A 17,803-nucleotide genomic window follows, 5' to 3' on the forward strand; every position below is an offset into this window, starting at 1 on the left:
TGTCGCCCGCGTCGTCGGGTGCGAGAGCGTCTGGGGTCCGTTCTTGTCCGTTTGTATTCAGCACCCCATCCTGTTACTTTTGCTGCAGGGAAGGGGGGGCATGCTGTCACACCAACACTAATAGGACCTGTCCTGTGCGCACACCCGCCCAGTGGGTGCGAGAAGCCCCCGCGGGGGTTTTCTAAGGAGAAAGGAGGCAGACGCTTTCCAACTGTCACTTGGTCTGGGTCCTGTTCCCACTCTCCTGTGAACGGGACTCTGGAGCCATTCGCCACCCAACCGTGGACTCTAATTTTCTTCTGCTTCCTTTGTCTCTCCCCCTCCCTTCCCCTGCCCGCCCCGTCTGTGTCCGCCCCTCCCTCGTCTCTAACCCGGTGCTAACAGTGGGCAGACAGACCACCGCTCCAGCCACAATGTCCACCGCGGCCTCCGGCACCACCATGGGGCTGGTGGAACAAGGTAGATGTTCTTGACCAGGGTCCCGCCTGTCGGCACGCAGCCCCCTCGCTGCACGCAGCTGCCGGCTGGGCCTCCAGGGCCACCCCAGAGGCCCCGGGAGCCCCCGCTCCCGCTGTGCACAGGTCCCACAAGGAGGGTCTCGGACCCCACCTGCTAAAGGAGGGGCCGGGCTAGGTGACCCCTAAGCCGTGCCTCCGCCCACACTCATTTCATTGAATCTTGGTCCTGGCCCCTGAGTCTGGGGGTCAGGAGACCCCTCTGGTCAGAGCCCTTTGCTCTCTGATCTCTCTCCCCACTTGTCTGTCAAGACCCCCGTTCCCAGTGACCTTGACTGCCCATAAGAAACCTCAGGGTTGCTGCTGGGTCCGAACCCTGAATGGGGGGCCCCAGGGAAAAAGGCACTGAGGCAGAGACCCTGCCCCACGCGAGCCCTGTCACCCGCTCCAGCCAGCCCCGACCACCCAGCTGTGACCTTAGCCAGAGCCCCAAGGGCTGGCAGACCCCAGGACCTGCTGCTGGAGCAGCGTGAACCGGGGGTGGGCAGGGTTAGGGTGCACGGAGCCAGCTGAGGGCCGATCCTAGGACTCCCCGGATGGAGCTGCGGGGCCTGGTGTCCTGCCATTGCCTTGTGCTTTGCCTTGGGGCGGGGTGGAGGCCTCACCCCCCACCCCGTCCACCCCAGCTCTTGCCTCAAGATCCCCCCGCCGGGTGTGCAGCCCCGCCTGCCCAGCTGGAGGGCCCCTCTTCCCAGCCACCACCCCATGGGATGCTCAGGGGAAGGCCGCCCTGGGGAAGGAGGGTACGTGCCCCTCCTGTGAGCGCAGCAGACCTGTCCAGCAGGCAAGGCCCTACCCAGAAGGATGTCTTTGGCTTAATGTCCAGAGCCTTTCTAGAGCGGGTGAGGGGAGGAGAGTGGGGAGCAGGGAACCTAGGCGCTCCTGGGGAAGAGCTGCTGTCCAGCCACAGCGAGTGAGACCTCTGGCTGCTCTCTGCCGAGGGCCCTTGCCTGCAGCCCGCCTGCCAGCAGTGGATGTGCACCGCATGAGGCCGTGTGCATGTGCAGTGCCCTGGGCGCCGAGGGCCGCTGTGTCCCGGGTGCGGTCAATGCATGAGGACGGAGCCCAGCATGGCTGTCCCGGGTGACTGGTGTGCAGACGGGGCAGAGGCTGGGCCCGCCCTGTGGGCTGAGGCCCCCCCCTGCTAGGTCAGCCCAGCTCAGCCAGTGGCACTGGGCTGGGGGGGTCTCAGCTTCAAGGCTGTTGCCCCTCCATGGGGGCGGCCCCCTGGGGGACATAGCACCTGGGCCAGAGGAGCCCTGGGGGTCTTTGTAGAGACAGATGCTGAGGCTCATGGGAGTGTCTTGGCCTTCCTCAAGAAGGGAGCAGGAGGGGGCAACCGTGGCCTGGCCTGAGGACCCCCGGTGGGTGGGCCAGAAGGTCTCTGTGTATCTATCAGGGTTCTGGGGCGCCAGTTCAGGCCCCCGTGGCACAGATGGAACAGCGTGTGCTTTCGAGTGCCAGTGTAAACGGGGGTTGACTAGGACCTGGAACCGATCTGGGTGGAGCCGGGAACTCTTCCAGGAGCTGCTTCCAGGGAGGGCACAGCTCCAGTCCATGCTGCGCCCACACTCGCAGATGCTGGTTAGAGGTGGCTCCTGGGGGCAGGGTTTGGGAACTGGGTGAGAGGATTGGTGTCTGCTGTCGGGCTTTCCGGAGCCTGGGCCCTGGTGGAGCCGTCCGAGTCCCCGGATGGGTGTTGCCGTGTCGAGTAGCACAGTCTGGGATTTGACTGAGTCAGGGACTGAGGGGAGTACCCTCGTAAGACCCAGGTCTGTCCCAGGGTCTCCATCTGCCTCCACCCAGGGCCTGGCTTCGGGGTGGGGGGGGGTGGTGGGGGGCAGTGCCGACCGCATCTCCTCAGGGCGCCGAGCCAGCCCTGGGCTGCACCGCTCTGATGCCGAGCCCACAGGGTGCCGCAGGGCCCGGCTTAAGTTTGGGTGCGGGGTCAGCTTGCCTGCCTGCTCACCTGCCTTGATGCGTGCGCCTTCAGAGGGGCTGGGGGCCTTCCTCTCCTGGCCCCTGGAGGAGACCCGCCCCAAGCTGGTGGGCCCAGGAGGAGGGGTCCCCGCATGACTCCCACTTCAGAGGAGTTGGGCTCTGCCTGCGCACTGGACGCTGGGGTGGGGGTGGGGGGTCAAGGGAGCGGACTGCTGAGGTCAGTGTGGGTCAAGGGGGCCATGCTGATCGCTAGGTCAGGAGCCAGGGCTCCGTGTGCAGGGCTGGCCCACCCCTCCCCAATCCCTGCCGCAGGAAGTGGCTCTGAGAAGGTGGCATTTTTGGTGCTGGGACGTTCTTGGGTCTCGGCTGGCAGGGCATCAGGACACAGTTCTGATCCAGCTTCCCCAGGATCGGGAGGCTGAGACGCAGAGCAGGCAGGCCTGGGGGGCAACGAAAGGGGTGGCCTGTTGTCCCTTCGCTTACTGGGACCCCAAGACACCTCTCACAGAATGAGGACCACCGGACACGGAGCTGGGCCAGGAGGCAGGCTCTGTGGTGCAATGCTGCTCCCTGGATCCTGGGGGAGGAAAGGATGGTTGTGGGGGGAGGGCCGGGAACAGACACTGCACCCAGGGTGGCTCTCCAACAGCCCCACAGCGCCCTCTGGCCCAGCACAGTCACCTGTGTCCCTGCCCAGAGCCCAGAGGGCAGCGATGGGTGACTGCAGAGAGGAAGGTGGTTAGCAGGCAGCGGCCCAAGGCCTGGGATCCCCCTTGGCTGCTGCACTGGGGACCTGACGGTGGTTCTCAAAGTGAAGCAGAGTTAGGATCCTCCATGACAGATGACAACTGAACGGATACCACACCCACCTCCCCACCCCACCCCGCCCCAGAGGTCTGGGGTGGACCTGGGTGTTTCTGATGCTGCTGGCGTGGAGACCCCACTTTGAGAACCACTGCATTTCTCTGGGCCCAAGCGTTCACAGGGTCTGATGTCACAGCCCCGAGTGGGCGTTCCTCCGGGGACATTCCTGGCAGCGAGGGGTCCTGGGCCAGGCCCACTGGGGACCACCCTGGTCCCGCTGAGCTGGCGGCTCCGCTTCAGGGCTGGCTGGGGGGAGGGGGGCGGGGGTCTTGACCACCCTGGACCTTACCCCTCCGGCGTCTGCCCCCGGGGAGCGTGGGTGGGGTGGGCAGGACCAGGCTGAGTCCTGGGCCGCACTCCGGACCCTGACCTGACCATACAAATCCTGTTTTTTTTCTTTTCCTCACTACTCTGTCCTCACCTTTCCCTTCCTGTGAGGTAAGTTGACTTCCTGTGTTCCGAGGTTCCACCATCAAAACTAACCACTCAGGAGAGCGCAGATGTGGGCAGGGTGGGCTCGCACAGGAGAGAGTGAGGTGAGGGCTAGTCTGCCCCAATCTCTGTGGGGTCAAGTGGGGTGACACAGGCCACCTGCCCAGCATCCTACAGGTGGTGGGAGCCTGGGACCCTCCCCCAAGGGTATCATCCTGCTGAACCCACTCAGAGCCCAGGGTCCTCAGGCGTGGATGGAGAGGCCCGTGTTGGCACCGATGTTGCCAGAGCAAGGCCAGGACTGGTTCACGAAGAATGAAGCAGCCCCTTGGGTGCTCTCAGCCAGGGGGTGGGGGCACAGCCAGGGGCCCGAGTCCTGTTGGCTGAGAAGGGGCCAGGAGGCTGAGAGCAGGCAGGCCCCTGGGGTTGGGACGCACCCCTCCCTGCTTGGGTGGCCAGTTACAGCCCACCACCCCTGCCCAAGAACACAGAGAAGGGCAGACAGATGTCCCCACCCCACCCTGGTGCCCTGTCCTGTGTTCCTACCTGGGGTGGGGCCCTGGTGGGTGGGGGGATCTCTGTGTCCTGCAGGGTCATGGTGCATGGCCCAGGGAAGGAACCTGTCCTGGGGATGAGGGTGTTGGGCGGGCCTCTCCAGGATGGCCCACAGGCCTGCTTTGTCCCTGCTGGCCACAGAAGCCACTCTGCCTCAGGACCTCGGGTCACTCACCTGCCCACTTGCTCTTGGGGGCCCCCAGAGCCTGGCCGGTCCCTGAGGTCACCTCACACTGAGGGCTGGGTGGTGTTCGCCCCAGTCCCTTTGCTCATGTTGCCTGTTTTGTCCTCATGCAGCAGCCAAGAGCTTACTCAACAAGAAAGCGGACGCGGTGAAGGTGAGTGCGCTAGGCCCTGGGGGGAGCCCTGACCCTGCCGCTTGGCCCTACCCCACCGCCCTGCAGGGCCTCCCTCTAGGCCAGGCAGTTTCCCCTTGTCCCTCTAACCTCCTCTTCCTCTCTCCACAGCCCCAGACGAACAGCACCAAAAACAGTGCAGCTGTGACCAGCCCTAAGGGGACACTCCCTCCAGCCGCCCTGGTACTGAGCCCCTCAGCCCCCTGCTTCCGGCCCTCTTGCACCCCGGCCATGTGGTGGCCACCTGTCCAGAGGCCTGGGGTGAAGGTGGGGTCCAGCCCCGCCCTGTCTCTGGTGGACGCCTGGTCCTCCAGCCCCCTTTGCCTCTTCGGTGTGAAATGAGGGCTGAGCCCCTTTCAGGCAGTCCTGGGGCTGTGCTCGGGAGCCTCCCTCAGGTGCCAGGGACTGGCCCAGCCTCCCGCCCGGGTGGACTCTGAGTCAGCAATGAGAGGCCTTCAGGCGGCCAGTGAGGCGAGGCCCAGGGTGGAAGGCACTTCTGATCCTCCGCCCTCGGCAGGCCCATCCAGAGTGCCCAGGCAGACACTGTGCAGGGGCGTGGCCTGCCGGGAAGACACCTCCCAGTTGCTGCATGGGTGCGCCGTCCAGGACGTGGGGGCTTTGGGAAAGAATGGGTGAGGCTGGTCATGGACTCGGAGCCCACCCAGTGATCTGAGGGAGACAGGAGCCCTTGGCAGTCTCCCTGGTGGAGATCCAGCCGGGGTACCTTCCCATCAGAGGCCGTGGCCCACAAGTCCCCCAGCGGCCAGGGAGATGCACGTCTGTGGCTGTGCTGGCCTGTGGCTGCCCGGAGGGAGAAGCCCGGGGGTTCTGGCTCTGGCCCTTGCCTGGGGGATCCTGCCCAGGGGACGCCCCAGCTGGTGGAGCAGGGTGCTGTGGTGGAGCTGTGTGCCCACGGTGGCCTGTTGGGGCTTGCTGGCGCACAGGTTGAGTTTTCTCAGAGCACGTGTGGTGTTTCCATGGGCCACAGGCCCACCTCTGGGAGCCAGCCCCACATGCCCACAGGAAGGCTGGGTTTGCCAGATAGCCATCTCACACGTGGGGGCAGCCTCAGTCCAGGAGGGGAGGGTCCCACACAGCCAGCCCCGTCTCAGACCTTGTCCATCCCATGTGCCACTCCACCCCCATGACATCCTCAAAACCGTGCCCCCACCATGCCGGGGCAGCCAAGGGAGGGGAGGACCTGTTTTCCTGCCCGGGGCCCCCATGCTGTCTCCCACACTCCGTGGGCATACACGCTTGCTCTCTGCCCACCTCTGGGCCCACCCTGGCCTCCCCAGCCCGCTCCGCCTCCTGCCATCCTGGCTCCGCTGCCCTCCTCCCCTACCCCCTCCTGCCCTGCTCACTTCCCTCTTTCCTTCCTCTGCTTCCTTCTTCTGTAGGAGCCTCAAACCACCGTCATTCATAACCCTGTGGACGGGATCAAGGTACTGCCGCACCCCGTCCCCCCTTAGGAGCCTATGCTCGGGCAGGAGGCAGGCCAGCGGGGGGCATGTCTGGGACGGTGACCCCTGGGGGGCACTTGTGCTGAGAGTAGGAGGGCAGGTGTACAGTGAGCCCCACAAGTCTGGGGCTGCCCAAGGCCCAGAGCAAGGTCTACATCTCATGTTGTCCGCCGGGCAGCCAGGGGCCAGGAGCGCAGGGTGGTCTCAGATGCAGGTCCCAGGGGAGAAGGGGCGGTTGGGGGAGGGAGTAGCTCAGACGCCCCTGGCTTCCCCCATTGCTCACCTCTGTGCCCCCTGTGCTTCCTGCTGAGGCAGCCTGCCTCCTCTCTGCTCCCGCTCTGACATCATCTCTGCTGCATAGGCACCTCGCCTGCCCGGGCCAGAGAAGGGGCTGGCTCTAGGGTGGCGGGAGGGACGTGGGCGGCTGAGCTGTTTCTAGGACCAGCACCCCTCACCCCCACACGCACATACCCAGGCCTGGGTTCCCCAAAGGGCCCCCCCACACGCTGGCTGTGGGCCGGGATCAGGGGGACCAAGCCAGACTCCAGGTGCTGGGAAGGGCCTGGGTGCACTCCTGCCTTGTGACTGTGGACCGGTGTCCCTGGACCCTGTGTCTGGGGTGAGAGGCTCCTGTTCTCCCTGCAAAGGGGCTCTAGACAACCGTCTGGTCCTCCAGGCTGCAGACCCCCCACTTCTGGGCAGGGCCCAGAGCAGTGTGTTCAGTCAGGGGGTCAGAGGGGGCCCTCCAGAACTCCGTTAAGATGGTTCTTTCTGAGGAGCAAGCCAGCGTCTTGGGAACCACGCAACAGGTGAACAGCACCTGGTTTCTTATCTGAAGGGCGGCAAGCCCCCAGGTGTGGGGCTGCCCGGCTGCCCTCTAAGGCCACCTGAGGAGTGATGCTGGACAGTCGAGGCCTAAGGGGCAGGCGGCCCCCTCCTGGGGAAGGAGGTGTGGGTGCAGCTCCATTCTGCCTGGGCCGGGCCAAGGCTCTTGAGGGCCTTCTGGAAGCTTCCCACCCTGTCTGCCAAAATGCACAGGCTGTGGGTACTTTTCTTCTTCACCAGTATTGTGGAGTTTTAAAGGGCCCATCTTCCTGGCTTATTAAAGAGAGTCTTTCTACCCTGAGCACAGGGTCTTTCTACCAGGCGTGTGCTGTCGGGAGAAGGCACAGTCACGTCCCTGGGCTGTTGGGGACGTGAGTGGCTGAGCCCAGGGGATGGGTGACCCCTGGGGGCCGGCACGAAGCTCCTGCCCTGCCCCTGGGGATTCTGGGTTGGGGCCCCGCAGCCTTGGGAGGGCACCTCCAGGGCCCGTGGAGGCCACGTCCTGACCTCCTGCGTCCCTGTGTGTCCCCAGGAGTCGTCGGACAGCACCCACACCACCATAGAGGACGAAGACACAAAAGGTACGAGTGTCGCACGCATTCTGCTGTGCTGATGGGTGGGCCGTGGGGGGCGGGACGTCTGCGAAGGGCGGGGCATCTGCGAGGCGTGGGCTGGTGGGTGGGCCGAGGGGGGCGGGGCGCCGGCAAGGGGGTGGAGCGTTGCGAGGCGCTGGCTGGTGGGTGGGCCATGGGGGCGGGGCGCCCGCGAGGTGGCTGGTGGGTGAGCCGTGGGGGCGGGGCGTCTGCGAGCGGGTGTGTCGGCGGGAGCCTGACCAGGGCGTGCTGGCAGATGGGCCGGCCCCGGGGCAGTCTCCGGCCCTGGCGCCCTGACCAGCAAGGGGCCTCCCACCCTGCGGAGGACCGGTTCCTGTGGGGAACACCTTGAGAGCTGAATTTGCTCAACTTCTGTTAAATTCCCTTATATTTGTGATCTTGCTTAGCTGGTAGTTGATAAGTAGATAACCAACAAGGGGGCTTATTCTGGGTTTTGGATGTTTCCACCACTTGTGTGAGTGGGTTGGGCTTCCACTCTGTGCAAGGCCAGTGACCATGCCTGGGCCTCAGAGGGCGGCAGAGCGCCCTCCCTGTGTGCTGCCCAGGCACCCCTCTTCTGCTCTCCACCTTGTCAGCATCCCCAGGGAGGGAATGTGGCGTCCCAGCCACGCCAGACCACCTAATCCTCTCAGCCACATGCTCACACACCCCTCAGGGCTGCCCCAGGGCCTGATGGCCGGCCATTCTATCAGTTTGGGGGATGCAGTGACACCCGAAAACAGAGGGGAGCATAGGCCCTTGGATGAAGGGAGAGTGGCTGTGTGTTTTCTCCAGACAGACAGACACAGGCCTAAACCGTCAGCACGGAGGCCTCCCCGACACTCTGGCCTGCCGTTCTGTCTGGCCATGTGGGGGCCTGGATGGCCCAAGCCTGCAGGAGGGTCCGGCAGAGCCTGGCCTGGCCAGCCTCCTCCCAGCCCAGACCCCCACAGCCCCAGGAAACAGGGCAGACTCCCGCACACTGAAGGTCATCGGTCTGGACACCTCCCAGCACTCCTGGAGCCCCGCCTCCCGCCTCCCCACTGCCTCTGGACCCCACCACCTGGTGTTGGGGCCGCTGTGAGCTGTGTCTGGGCCTTTTCAGCCTGACCCCACCGGGGTCCTCGTCCCATTCCCTGTCCTCTCTTTCCTGTGTGTCCCCACCTGTCTCCAGTTTCATCTCACCGGTCTGCCCCAGCCCCCAGGGTTCCTGACAGGTCTGCCCCAGTCCCCAGGGTTCCTGACAGTGAGGAGCAGCTCCACGAGGAGGGGCTCGGGGAGCTCAGAAACCACACACCCCCAACTCATCTCCATCTCCTGTTAGCTCCCTGCTCTCTCTGCATCAGGAGGCCCCTGCTGCAGGTCCTGTCTCTCTGGAGCAGTGCTCCTCCTGGGTCCCCTCTGGCTGCCTCTGCCCCTTCAGCCGGCCTTCCATGTGGGCTAAGGCCCCACTCTGGTCTCTGCCCAGCAGCTTCTTGCTGCTGAGACCGGTCCCAGGGCGGGAGAGAGCAGGGCCTTGCTTTCTCTGCCCCACCTCACGCTTTGCCTCCTGTCCACGCCAGCCCTCAGGGTCCCTGACGTCCTGAGCTCCACGAGGAGGGGCTCGGGGGCCCTGGAAGCTGAAGGCCCCCTGCCCACTCTGTGTAAGTAGTGTTCCCAGGCCTGCTGTCCCTGCTGCTCAGCGGCTCCTGCGCCCACCATGCACGGCCTCGGCTGCCCCCGCCAGGTTGCCGGAGGCTAACTGTCCGGGCCTGTCTGGGCGTCTGGCACTAACTCCTCCAGCAGCTCCCAGCCTTTCTCCCTCCCGCACTGCGGTCCAGCCCCAGAGGGTCTCCTGAGCTCTGGGCAGGGCCCTCTGGGGTCCCACTGTGCTTCCTGCCTTCCTTGGATCGCCTGTCTGACCTTCCCAGTCACTGTGACCTCATGGCGCCCCCTGCCCTGAGCACCCAGCAGGCCCCAGGGAGTCTAGGGACAAGGAGCTATTGCAGAAGCTCCTCCAGCTCACAGGCTTGTGGACTGAGAAGGAAAAGGCTTGGGCTTCCTGCCCGCGTGGGTTCTCCACTGGGTTCTCCACACGCTGGGCTGCTTCCTCTGTCCTCCCTGGAGGGCACCCTCCTCTGCCCACAGCAACCGCCCTGCCATGGGCAGACAGGTGCATTTGCCAGGCATTACTGGAGCCTCCCCCTGTCCACTTTCACCCTCCCTGTCCTCCCATGTCCGTCCTTGTCCTCCCACATCCCCCTACACCCTCCAGTACCCCTCACATCCCTCGACATCCCCCTTTGTTCCTCCACATTCCCCCTTCTGTCCCCCTATGTTCCCAATGCCCCCTCTACGTCCCACTCTGTCTCCTATTCTCTCTGGCTTGGCTCATTAGCCCACAGTTTTCTGTCCTGCATGCTCCCCACCTGCTCCCTGTTCACGTCTGGTCTGTTCCACCCCAGCCCCCAGGCTCTCTGACATCCTGAACACAGTGAAGAGGGGCTCAGGGGCTCTGGAAGTCCAGGGCCCCCCATCCTGCCCATCTTCGGCTCTCCCAGGCCCCCTGCCCACCCCGTGTAAGTAGTACCTTGAGTGGTCCCCTGGCTGCAACTGGGGGCTCACAGGGGTGTCGAGACCCCCAGCTGTGGTGTGCTGCCCCCTCACTCTGGGGAGCAGCCAGCTTGTGGGGGCAGAAAGTGGGGCACAGGGAGTTCCCCATGAAGGTGGCATTTGGCCTCAGAAACCAAGTTTGTGGTTGCAGATGGGCGGTCGTGAAGGAAAGAATCAGAAACAGTTGGGGTGGACTAGAGGCTCGCGCCTGTGATCTGTGGCCCGTGTGACGCAGTGTCGGTTGCTGGGGGGGGGGGGTTGCACTGGGCTGCCCCCCCCAGGCAGGAAGGGAGGGGCCGACTGTTCCAGCCCGTCTGCCGACTGCCGTGAGGATCGCTTACAGGGGTGGATGACAGCCCAGGGCCACAGCCCCCCCCAACCTGCCCAGGGACTGACATGCAGGGAGGTGCTATCGGATGAGAGGCTGCGGGCCAGGGGCCGGGCATGGCTGGGGAGTGTCTGGGTGAGTGCTGGCAGATCCTGTGCCCCCACCCCACCCATCCCACCCCCCCCACCTCCCCCACCCCCAGCCCAGGCCTGAGGGCCAGGGTAGGGAGGAGGGGGAGCCAAGCAAAGCAGTGTCGGGGGGCACAGGGGCAGCCTTCGGGCAGCAGTGGCTCTCCTAGCGAGCTCTCTGTACTTGCCAGAGGGGCGAGGGCAGGTGCAGGTCTCTGCGGGCCTGCTTGGCCAGGGGTCTTGTGAGGGAGGGGGCAGGGCTGTGGTAGGTGCGCAGCAGAGCCTGGGGAGGGGTCAGAACTCCCCATTTGTGCACTCCCTGGGCCTGCCCGGCCTTGGATCACAGAAGCTGAGGCTTGGGTTTGTGGAGAGGTGCACACAGGGTGGGGGTGGGGGTGCCTGCCACAGTACCCCAGCCCACCTGCCTTCGGAGTCTGCACAGCAGACCGGGTTGGGGGCTCTGAGGACAGGACGTGCTGTGGGTCTGAGCACGGCAGGCTGACCTTGGGGGTCTGTCTTGAACCAAACTACAGAGGTGGGGACTACAGGAAGGGGCCTGGAGCAGAGCCAAAGGGAGGGGTGCCAGGGGCCTGCAGCCACTGGTGTGGCAGGACTGGTGGGGGAGGGGTGAGCACTAGGGGGATTGAGGGCAGGTGCCCCCAGGCTCCTAGCTCCTAGATGTGCCCTTCCCCCTGTCCTCAGCACCCTGGCTCTTTTGAGTATTGGGTGGGCTGCAGGTGAAGGACGGGAGTCACATGGGCCCAAAGAAGGGCTGAGATCTGGCTCTCAAGGTTCTGATGGGGTGCCCCCATCTCCAACTCTGGGACCACTGTCTGCCTCTCCCAGCACGAGGGCCTAGGCTACAGGGGCCGTCCCGCTGTGGGTCTTGGGTCCCCTCCTTCCCTGGAATGTGCCTGCCAGCTGTGTTTCTATGTAAATGGGGTCGGTACCCACTGGCCCAGGCCCTGTTCTCCATAATCAGGGATTACACCCAATCCAGGCTGATCCTGTGCAGCTGCCTGCCTGGTGTGGCTGGCGCTCCCGGTACCTCTGCAGATGCCAGGGTACGTGGATTAGGGCCAGTCTGGAGTCACTGGGGCCCCCCCAGACCCTCTGCCAGCAGCCTGGCCTCCCTGGCCTGCGAGCTTGCCCGAGGAGAGCCAGAGGGAGTGTGGGGGCTCCTGTTCACCTGTGGCACCCCTCCCAAGCCAGACCCTTGCCCACACACCACAGCCCCATCTCCAGAGTCGCCTGCTGACGGTCAGACTGTGCTCTGCTCAGAGGCTTTTCCTCCGGGGAGCCCCTCATGCAGCACGCCCCACGGGCCAGGGTTGGGTCTGGGCAGCAGCCCCTCGGCAGTCTCGCCTTCCCTGTCTGCAGAATGGGTTGGCAGCTGTTTCCCATACACCAGGCTCCACAATTTGTGCCGTGCCCCGACTCTCTCCTGTTTACTTAATACTTTCCCTGTTGCGGATTCTCATTTTTTTTTATTATAGTTTGTTTAAAAACACCCAATACTCTTTCGTTAAGTGGGAGATCAGGTTGACTTGTTGTAGCATGGAGTGACCGTAAATCAGAGTGCCCTGGGAATGAGACAGAGGAACTGTTGCTCAGCCCCAGCAGCAGGGCTGTTGGCTGCGGGCTCTCTGTGGGGGAGGGAGGCTAGCGAGTGTCGGGTGTCTGGACACGCAGGCGCCGCCATCCTCACACAGGCAGAGGGTGCCCAGCTCTGGGGCCTCAGTGGGAAGCCATCTCCATTAAGGTGACGGGAACCTGGGAGGGTGGATAGCATCCTTGCAGCAGAAACGCCCAAGTAGAGGGAAGCCAGGTGATGCAGAGGGACCCCGAATGTCCGATGTTGCCCTGCCCAGGGAGCCCAAGACTGAGAACAGAGAGTGGCGTGTGTAGGGACAGAGCTTTGCTGGTGGACACGGGTGGACATGAGACCTTAGGGTAATGAGCCTGCAGCCCACCTTCCTCGACCCCAGGCACAGAGTTTGGTGGAAATGGGACCTTAGCAGAAGTCAGCTGGGCCTGGAGTGAGGGTTTGTCAAGGTAGGAAAAACTTGCAAGGCAGCGCACGTATGAACCTATACATGCGAACACGCACATATGTGACATATGTGCACATGTGCCCTCCCTCTCACGACACACAAGCCCACACGTGCACCCAACACCTCAGGTATCATGGAGGTCCTCGTGTCTTCACAGTCCAGAACCTGTGCAGCACTCAAGGCCCGCCTAGGCTCGTCCACCCTCCAGGTGGGCATCTGTGGGTGCTGGTGGCAGGGAGAATGGGCAGTCTCACTCCAGGGCTGTGGGCACATGCTTCAGGATACCACGTTCACCCTTCTAGACCCTGCAGTCTGTGCGCTGGGACCTTGGCCCGCAGGTCAGCTCACCCGTGTGCTGTTCCCAGGGGTACTACTCGCTGAAGAGTAGAGACCTGCAGACAGACGCCCCCCTCCAGGGGCAGAGAGCTGGGAGGGAGCCTGTGGGGAGGGGGCCCCGCCTTCAGTGCATTTGCTGCATCCGAGGTTTACCATCAGCACGGTGTTGCTTTAAGAGAGCACCGTGATGTTTGTGCACACGTGCTCACGGCGTGTGTATTCCGGTGTGTATCTGCATGGAGGGTGTTAAGCACCTGCGTCAGGACAGGCGGTCTCTGGGGAAGGGGGTGAAGAACAAAATTTAGGGAAATACACTCACAAGTATACCTGTAAGGTTTTATTTCCCAGCTGTCTTGAAAGTTGTGCTGGTTTGAATCAGCAGGGTGTGCGGCTATATTATTGTCCACTTCTTCCATATGTTTATAATAGTTTGCATGAAAATAAGTTGTAAAGAGACGGAGGGGACCCTGGGGACCAGGCCAGAGGCCAAGCAGGCAGAGCTCTGGCATGGGGGGCGCTGGCTGGACGGGAAATGTGGGGGGGACAGTGGGGGGGGGCCCTCACCTTGGCCAGGATGGAACAGGTGGAGGCCAGCGGGCAGTCAGGAAGACACCCACAGACTCGACTTCCCTACTGGACCCGCATGGCCCTATGCCCTGGCTTTTGCTCATAATCCTCACCCTGCAGCCCCCAGGCCTTCCTGGCCTCGTCCTTTAGTGGACATTCCTAAAGATGTGACGGGTTGGATCAGGGCTGGTGAGCCACATCCAGGTGGCAGGAGCCGGGACGCAGGACCAGTGCCGCAGCTGCAGAGGGCCCAGCGGATGCGGCCCAGGAATGGGGGGTACCACAGGGTGGGTTATGGCAGGCTTGGCTTCCCCTTGGCCTCCAGACACGTGGTCCCTCGGAGGGAGTACGTCTGTCGCCTGGAGATGCTGTATGTGACACAGCATAGCTGGCCTTGGAAACGGGGGGTGGGGGGGGGAGGGGAGGGCACTGGGGGCCTCGGAGGGCGCGGCCCGATCTGGACGGATTTGGGTCCCTTCCGGGGAGGAGAGGCAGGTGGGCTCTGGAGACGCCCTTCTCTAGGCCCGCAGCGGGGCTGCTTGGGGCGGCCCTCGGTCACTGGGCGGCTGTGTCCCCGCAGCGCGGAAGCAGGAGGTCATCAAGATCACGGAGCAGCTCATCGAGGCGGTCAACAGCGGGGACTTCGAAGCCTACGCGTGAGCCGGGCGTCTGGGCTGGGGGGGGGGGCGGTTTCCCCGCGGCGAGAGGGAGGGGCGGGGCGTGGCCGGGGCCCCTCCTCACCTGGGTCTGCCCCCCAGGAAAATCTGTGACCCAGGCCTGACCTCGTTCGAGCCTGAAGCCCTGGGCAATCTGGTGGAAGGGATGGATTTCCACAGATTCTACTTCGAGAACCGTGAGCGAGGGGGTCGAGCGGTGGGCGGGGCAGATACAGGAGACGGGCGGAGACGGGCGGTGGGCGGGGCGCGGGCGGAAACAAGGCCTTGGGCGGGGCGTTGTGGTAGGGATGCGGGTGGGGCAGATACGGGGAGGTGGGCGGGGCGCACAGGGCGCCGAGCCCAGCGGCACCCCCCCGTCCCCGCCCCCTGCCGTAGTGCTCGCCAAGAACAGCAAGCCCATCCACACGACCATACTGAACCCGCACGTGCACGTCATCGGGGAGGACGCTGCATGCATCGCCTACATCCGCCTCACGCAGTACATCGACGGGCAGGGCCGGCCCCGCACCAGCCAGTCCGAGGAGACACGCGTGTGGCATCGCCGTGACGGCAAGTGGCAGAACGTGCACTTCCACTGCTCGGGCGCGCCCGTGGCCCCGCTGCAGTGAAGGTGGGTGTCCCTGGCGTTGGCCTTGCGGGCGAGGGGGTGGGGCATGCCCCCCCGGGGGCAGGGCTGACCACCCACTCTCGTCCCCTTTCAGAGCCGCGGCCGGCGTCGCGGGACAGACTCGGTGTTTGGAGCCCGGCCGCCAAGGTGGCCTGCCTGTCGCATGTTTGTGTCTGCCTCGTTCCTCCCCTGGTGCCTGTGTCTGCAGAAAACCAAGACCGGATGTGATTTCTTTTTAACAACAAGACAACAACCACAGAAACAATTGATGTTGGATGAAACGGGAAAAAAAAAAAAAAAGGAAAAAGCTGTAAAAATCACTGGCATTTGTGGGGCTTCGGACCGACGGGCACCCCCCCACCCACGCTCCATGTGTCTGTCCGCTCCTGGCCCCTGGGGACCATGGGGCAGTGAACGTGTCCACAGGTGCCGGGCCGAGGAACGGTGTGTGTTAGGTGACGCCCCTCCCCAGGTGTCTGCAATCCCTGCCGTGCATGGCTGCTGTCAGGAGTGTCGGCCACCTGGGGCCCAGGGAACCTGAGCACGGCTGTCCCCCTCCTTTCCTCTCATGCCCCCAGCATGGATGAGCAGTGCAGAGGCCGGGCCGGCCCCCGGGCGCCCGACAAGCCATCCAAGAAGCCCCCTCAGGCCCAAGGCTCCAGTTCTGGTTCCTCCAGGGCCGAGGAGGTTTGGTGGGGGGGAGGCACCCCTTAATGTCAGACCTCACGCCTGGCAGACTTCTGGAGAGGACACTGTTGGCTGCAGCCCTGTCGGGAGGGGAGCCCCTGGGTTGGCCTCCCTCCCATTCAGGGTCACCTCTTCCTCTGCCAACCTTCCCCCTGCTGGCACGTCCACGAGGGGCTCTGGACTTGGTCAAGAGGCAGGAAGGGGAGAGGGGTCAGAAGGCAGGTGCATGGCTCTCTGGGCTCCCAGGCCGAGACTGGTCCAGGCAGATGTTTCCAGGCAGTGCTTTTGGAGTCTGGGTCTGGAGCCGAGGGAGGGAGAGAGGGAGGGAGGGCCGCCCTGGGCCCAAGGGGCAGGGCACGGTGAACCCCCGGCCAGGCCTCTTGAGGGAGGATGCCGTGTGTGTGATGGGGACCCAGGGATGAGGAGAGCACGGGCTGAGCCTATCTTGAGGAGCCCCTCGTGCTGGTGGGCACTGAAGTGCAGCTCGGGCTCGGGCCACGTGGTAAGGTGGCAGTACCGGGGTCCCGGGGCAGCCGGCCGGGTCAGGGGCTGTGATGGAAGAGACGCAGGACCTGGCGCCCCAACACCTACCCCCTTAATTCACATTTTCAACAAGGGTTTTCTTTATCTTCCCCCACAAATCAAGCCAAGGGAGGGGCACAGAGTGGGGAGCGACACTCAGAATGGACACTCACCTGCCCGTCCACGGCTGTGCTCAGGACAGCTGTCCCCACCCATGGACACAGGGTAAACATCCGCCGGGCTCCCTGGGCCTCAGGCAGCGGCAGTGCTCGCCGTGGACAGCGTGGGGCCCGGCCATCCTCCCCTCTGGGGGCTTCCTCCCTTCTCCCTTCACCTGTCATCTCCACGGAGCTGCCTGTCTGGGATAATTTGGGGATTTTTTCTGGGGGATAGTTCTTTTGCATGACCCCTTTCGAGCAAGCCACACCTGCTCCTCTAGCTAGGCGTCCGAGGTGTGGTGGCATCGGCCGGCCCGCTCTGTGGAGGGCCGGCTGCCCGCAGTGCCGGCCGGCCCTTCCTCTTCTCTCTTTTGCTGAGTTTCATTGTCTTTTCTTTCTGAGCCTTGTAAGTGTAAAAAAATCATTATTTTGTTCTGTCTCGGGAAACTGCAAATAAAAGAAAAACAGGACCAATGGCTTCACTTGCAGCTGGGGGCTTTATCCCAGGGCCCTCCTTCCCTTTCCCTGTGCCCTCCCCCGACTCCCGCTCTTCTTGGAGGGCTCTACCCCATCATCTGTGACCCCGGCCTGTCACTCAGGAGGGACACGTCACCAGCTGCCCACCATTCCCCTGTGGTGTGAGGATGCAAAGCCATGTGGGGCCTCCCCCAGGAACGCCCACCCTCGGCCCTTGCTGGCTGAGTAAGCATTGAGCACAAGGCAGCAGGACCACATGGCCACATGGCCTGAGGACACCTGAGCAGCGCGTGGCCACATGCGCTTGGGCTCAGGCAGGCTGGGGCTGCTGTGGTCTGTGCTCCACTGGTTCTGCTGCAGGCCTCCTGGCCCTCTGCCCTCCCAGACAGACCCCGCGCAGCCTGCTGGAGCCCACGTGCACCCTCAAACGAACGTGGGCAGTCCCCCCTCCACACCATGTCTCCAGGCTCTGCCAATGCCTGTCTGTACTGTATGCCTCATGCTTCTCTGGGACAGAAATGTGGGCCTCACAACAATTCTGGACACCAAACATTCCCCACTCGTGTGTCTTCTGGTAAGAAGGACGCCCCAGGGGGTCCCCTCTGGCTACCCCAGACCTGCCCACTAGGACAGGAGGCCCTTGACTTCAGCTCCTGGTGCCCGGCAGGTGTTCTCAGGAGGAAGGTTTGTGCCAGAGAACACACAGAGGCTCCAAGAGTGGGGCTCAGAGAATCTAGGACACGGCGCCGGAGCGAGCGGCAGTCAGTCCCCGACTTGGTATCTAGGGCTCCACTCACCTATCAGCTGTAATCCGAGGAGGCTTTCCAGGCCAGGCCTCCCTGGGGGCACTCACACGGCCCTGCCCAGCCCTGAGGACCCTGAGCCCTGGGGTGCGGAGCAGGACCAGCAGGCTGGGCGCCCCATATGGGGTGGGCAGGGAACTACAAAGCGAGGTCAGTGAGACAGTCTTGGGTTCATCACTTTTAAATGGTACCTGCTTTGGTCAAGGCTCCTTGGGCCTCAGGGAGACCTTGTGACCCAGCAGGTCCTGCAAGCAGAAGCTGATGCCCTCAGTCCAGCCCCAAAACCCAAGGCCACTTCTCATTTCCACAATCACAAGTGAGAC

General features: G+C 63.8%; 1 protein-coding gene across 10 annotated transcripts in view; it reads left to right on the top strand.

Annotated features, from left to right (window-relative positions):
* Positions 1-16,670, top strand: part of CAMK2B (calcium/calmodulin dependent protein kinase II beta) — an 81,540-nt gene extending 64,870 nt beyond the window's left edge. Inside the window, exons 13-23 of one of the 10 annotated variants that reach the window (XM_086697184.1) lie at positions 385-459; positions 4,608-4,645; positions 4,775-4,846; positions 6,064-6,108; positions 7,484-7,532; positions 9,107-9,187; positions 9,989-10,102; positions 14,130-14,205; positions 14,308-14,402; positions 14,602-14,836; positions 14,928-16,670. In XM_086697184.1, coding sequence (XP_086553310.1) covers positions 385-459; positions 4,608-4,645; positions 4,775-4,846; positions 6,064-6,108; positions 7,484-7,532; positions 9,107-9,187; positions 9,989-10,102; positions 14,130-14,205; positions 14,308-14,402; positions 14,602-14,834 — 878 coding nt within the window. In that variant the 3' untranslated portion in view covers positions 14,835-14,836; positions 14,928-16,670. The remainder of the gene's footprint in view (positions 1-384; positions 460-4,607; positions 4,646-4,774; positions 4,847-6,063; positions 6,109-7,483; positions 7,533-9,106; positions 9,188-9,988; positions 10,103-14,129; positions 14,206-14,307; positions 14,403-14,601; positions 14,837-14,927) is intronic. The other 9 variants (XM_086697185.1, XM_086697186.1, XM_086697187.1 and 6 more) reach the window with 9 other exon arrangements.
* Positions 16,671-17,803: the final 1,133 nt, after the last annotated feature.

This window comes from Puma concolor, chromosome A2, assembly GCF_028749965.1.
Source record: "Puma concolor isolate L17-30 chromosome A2, mPumCon1.1.hap2, whole genome shotgun sequence".
Lineage (NCBI taxonomy): Eukaryota > Metazoa > Chordata > Mammalia > Carnivora > Felidae > Puma > Puma concolor.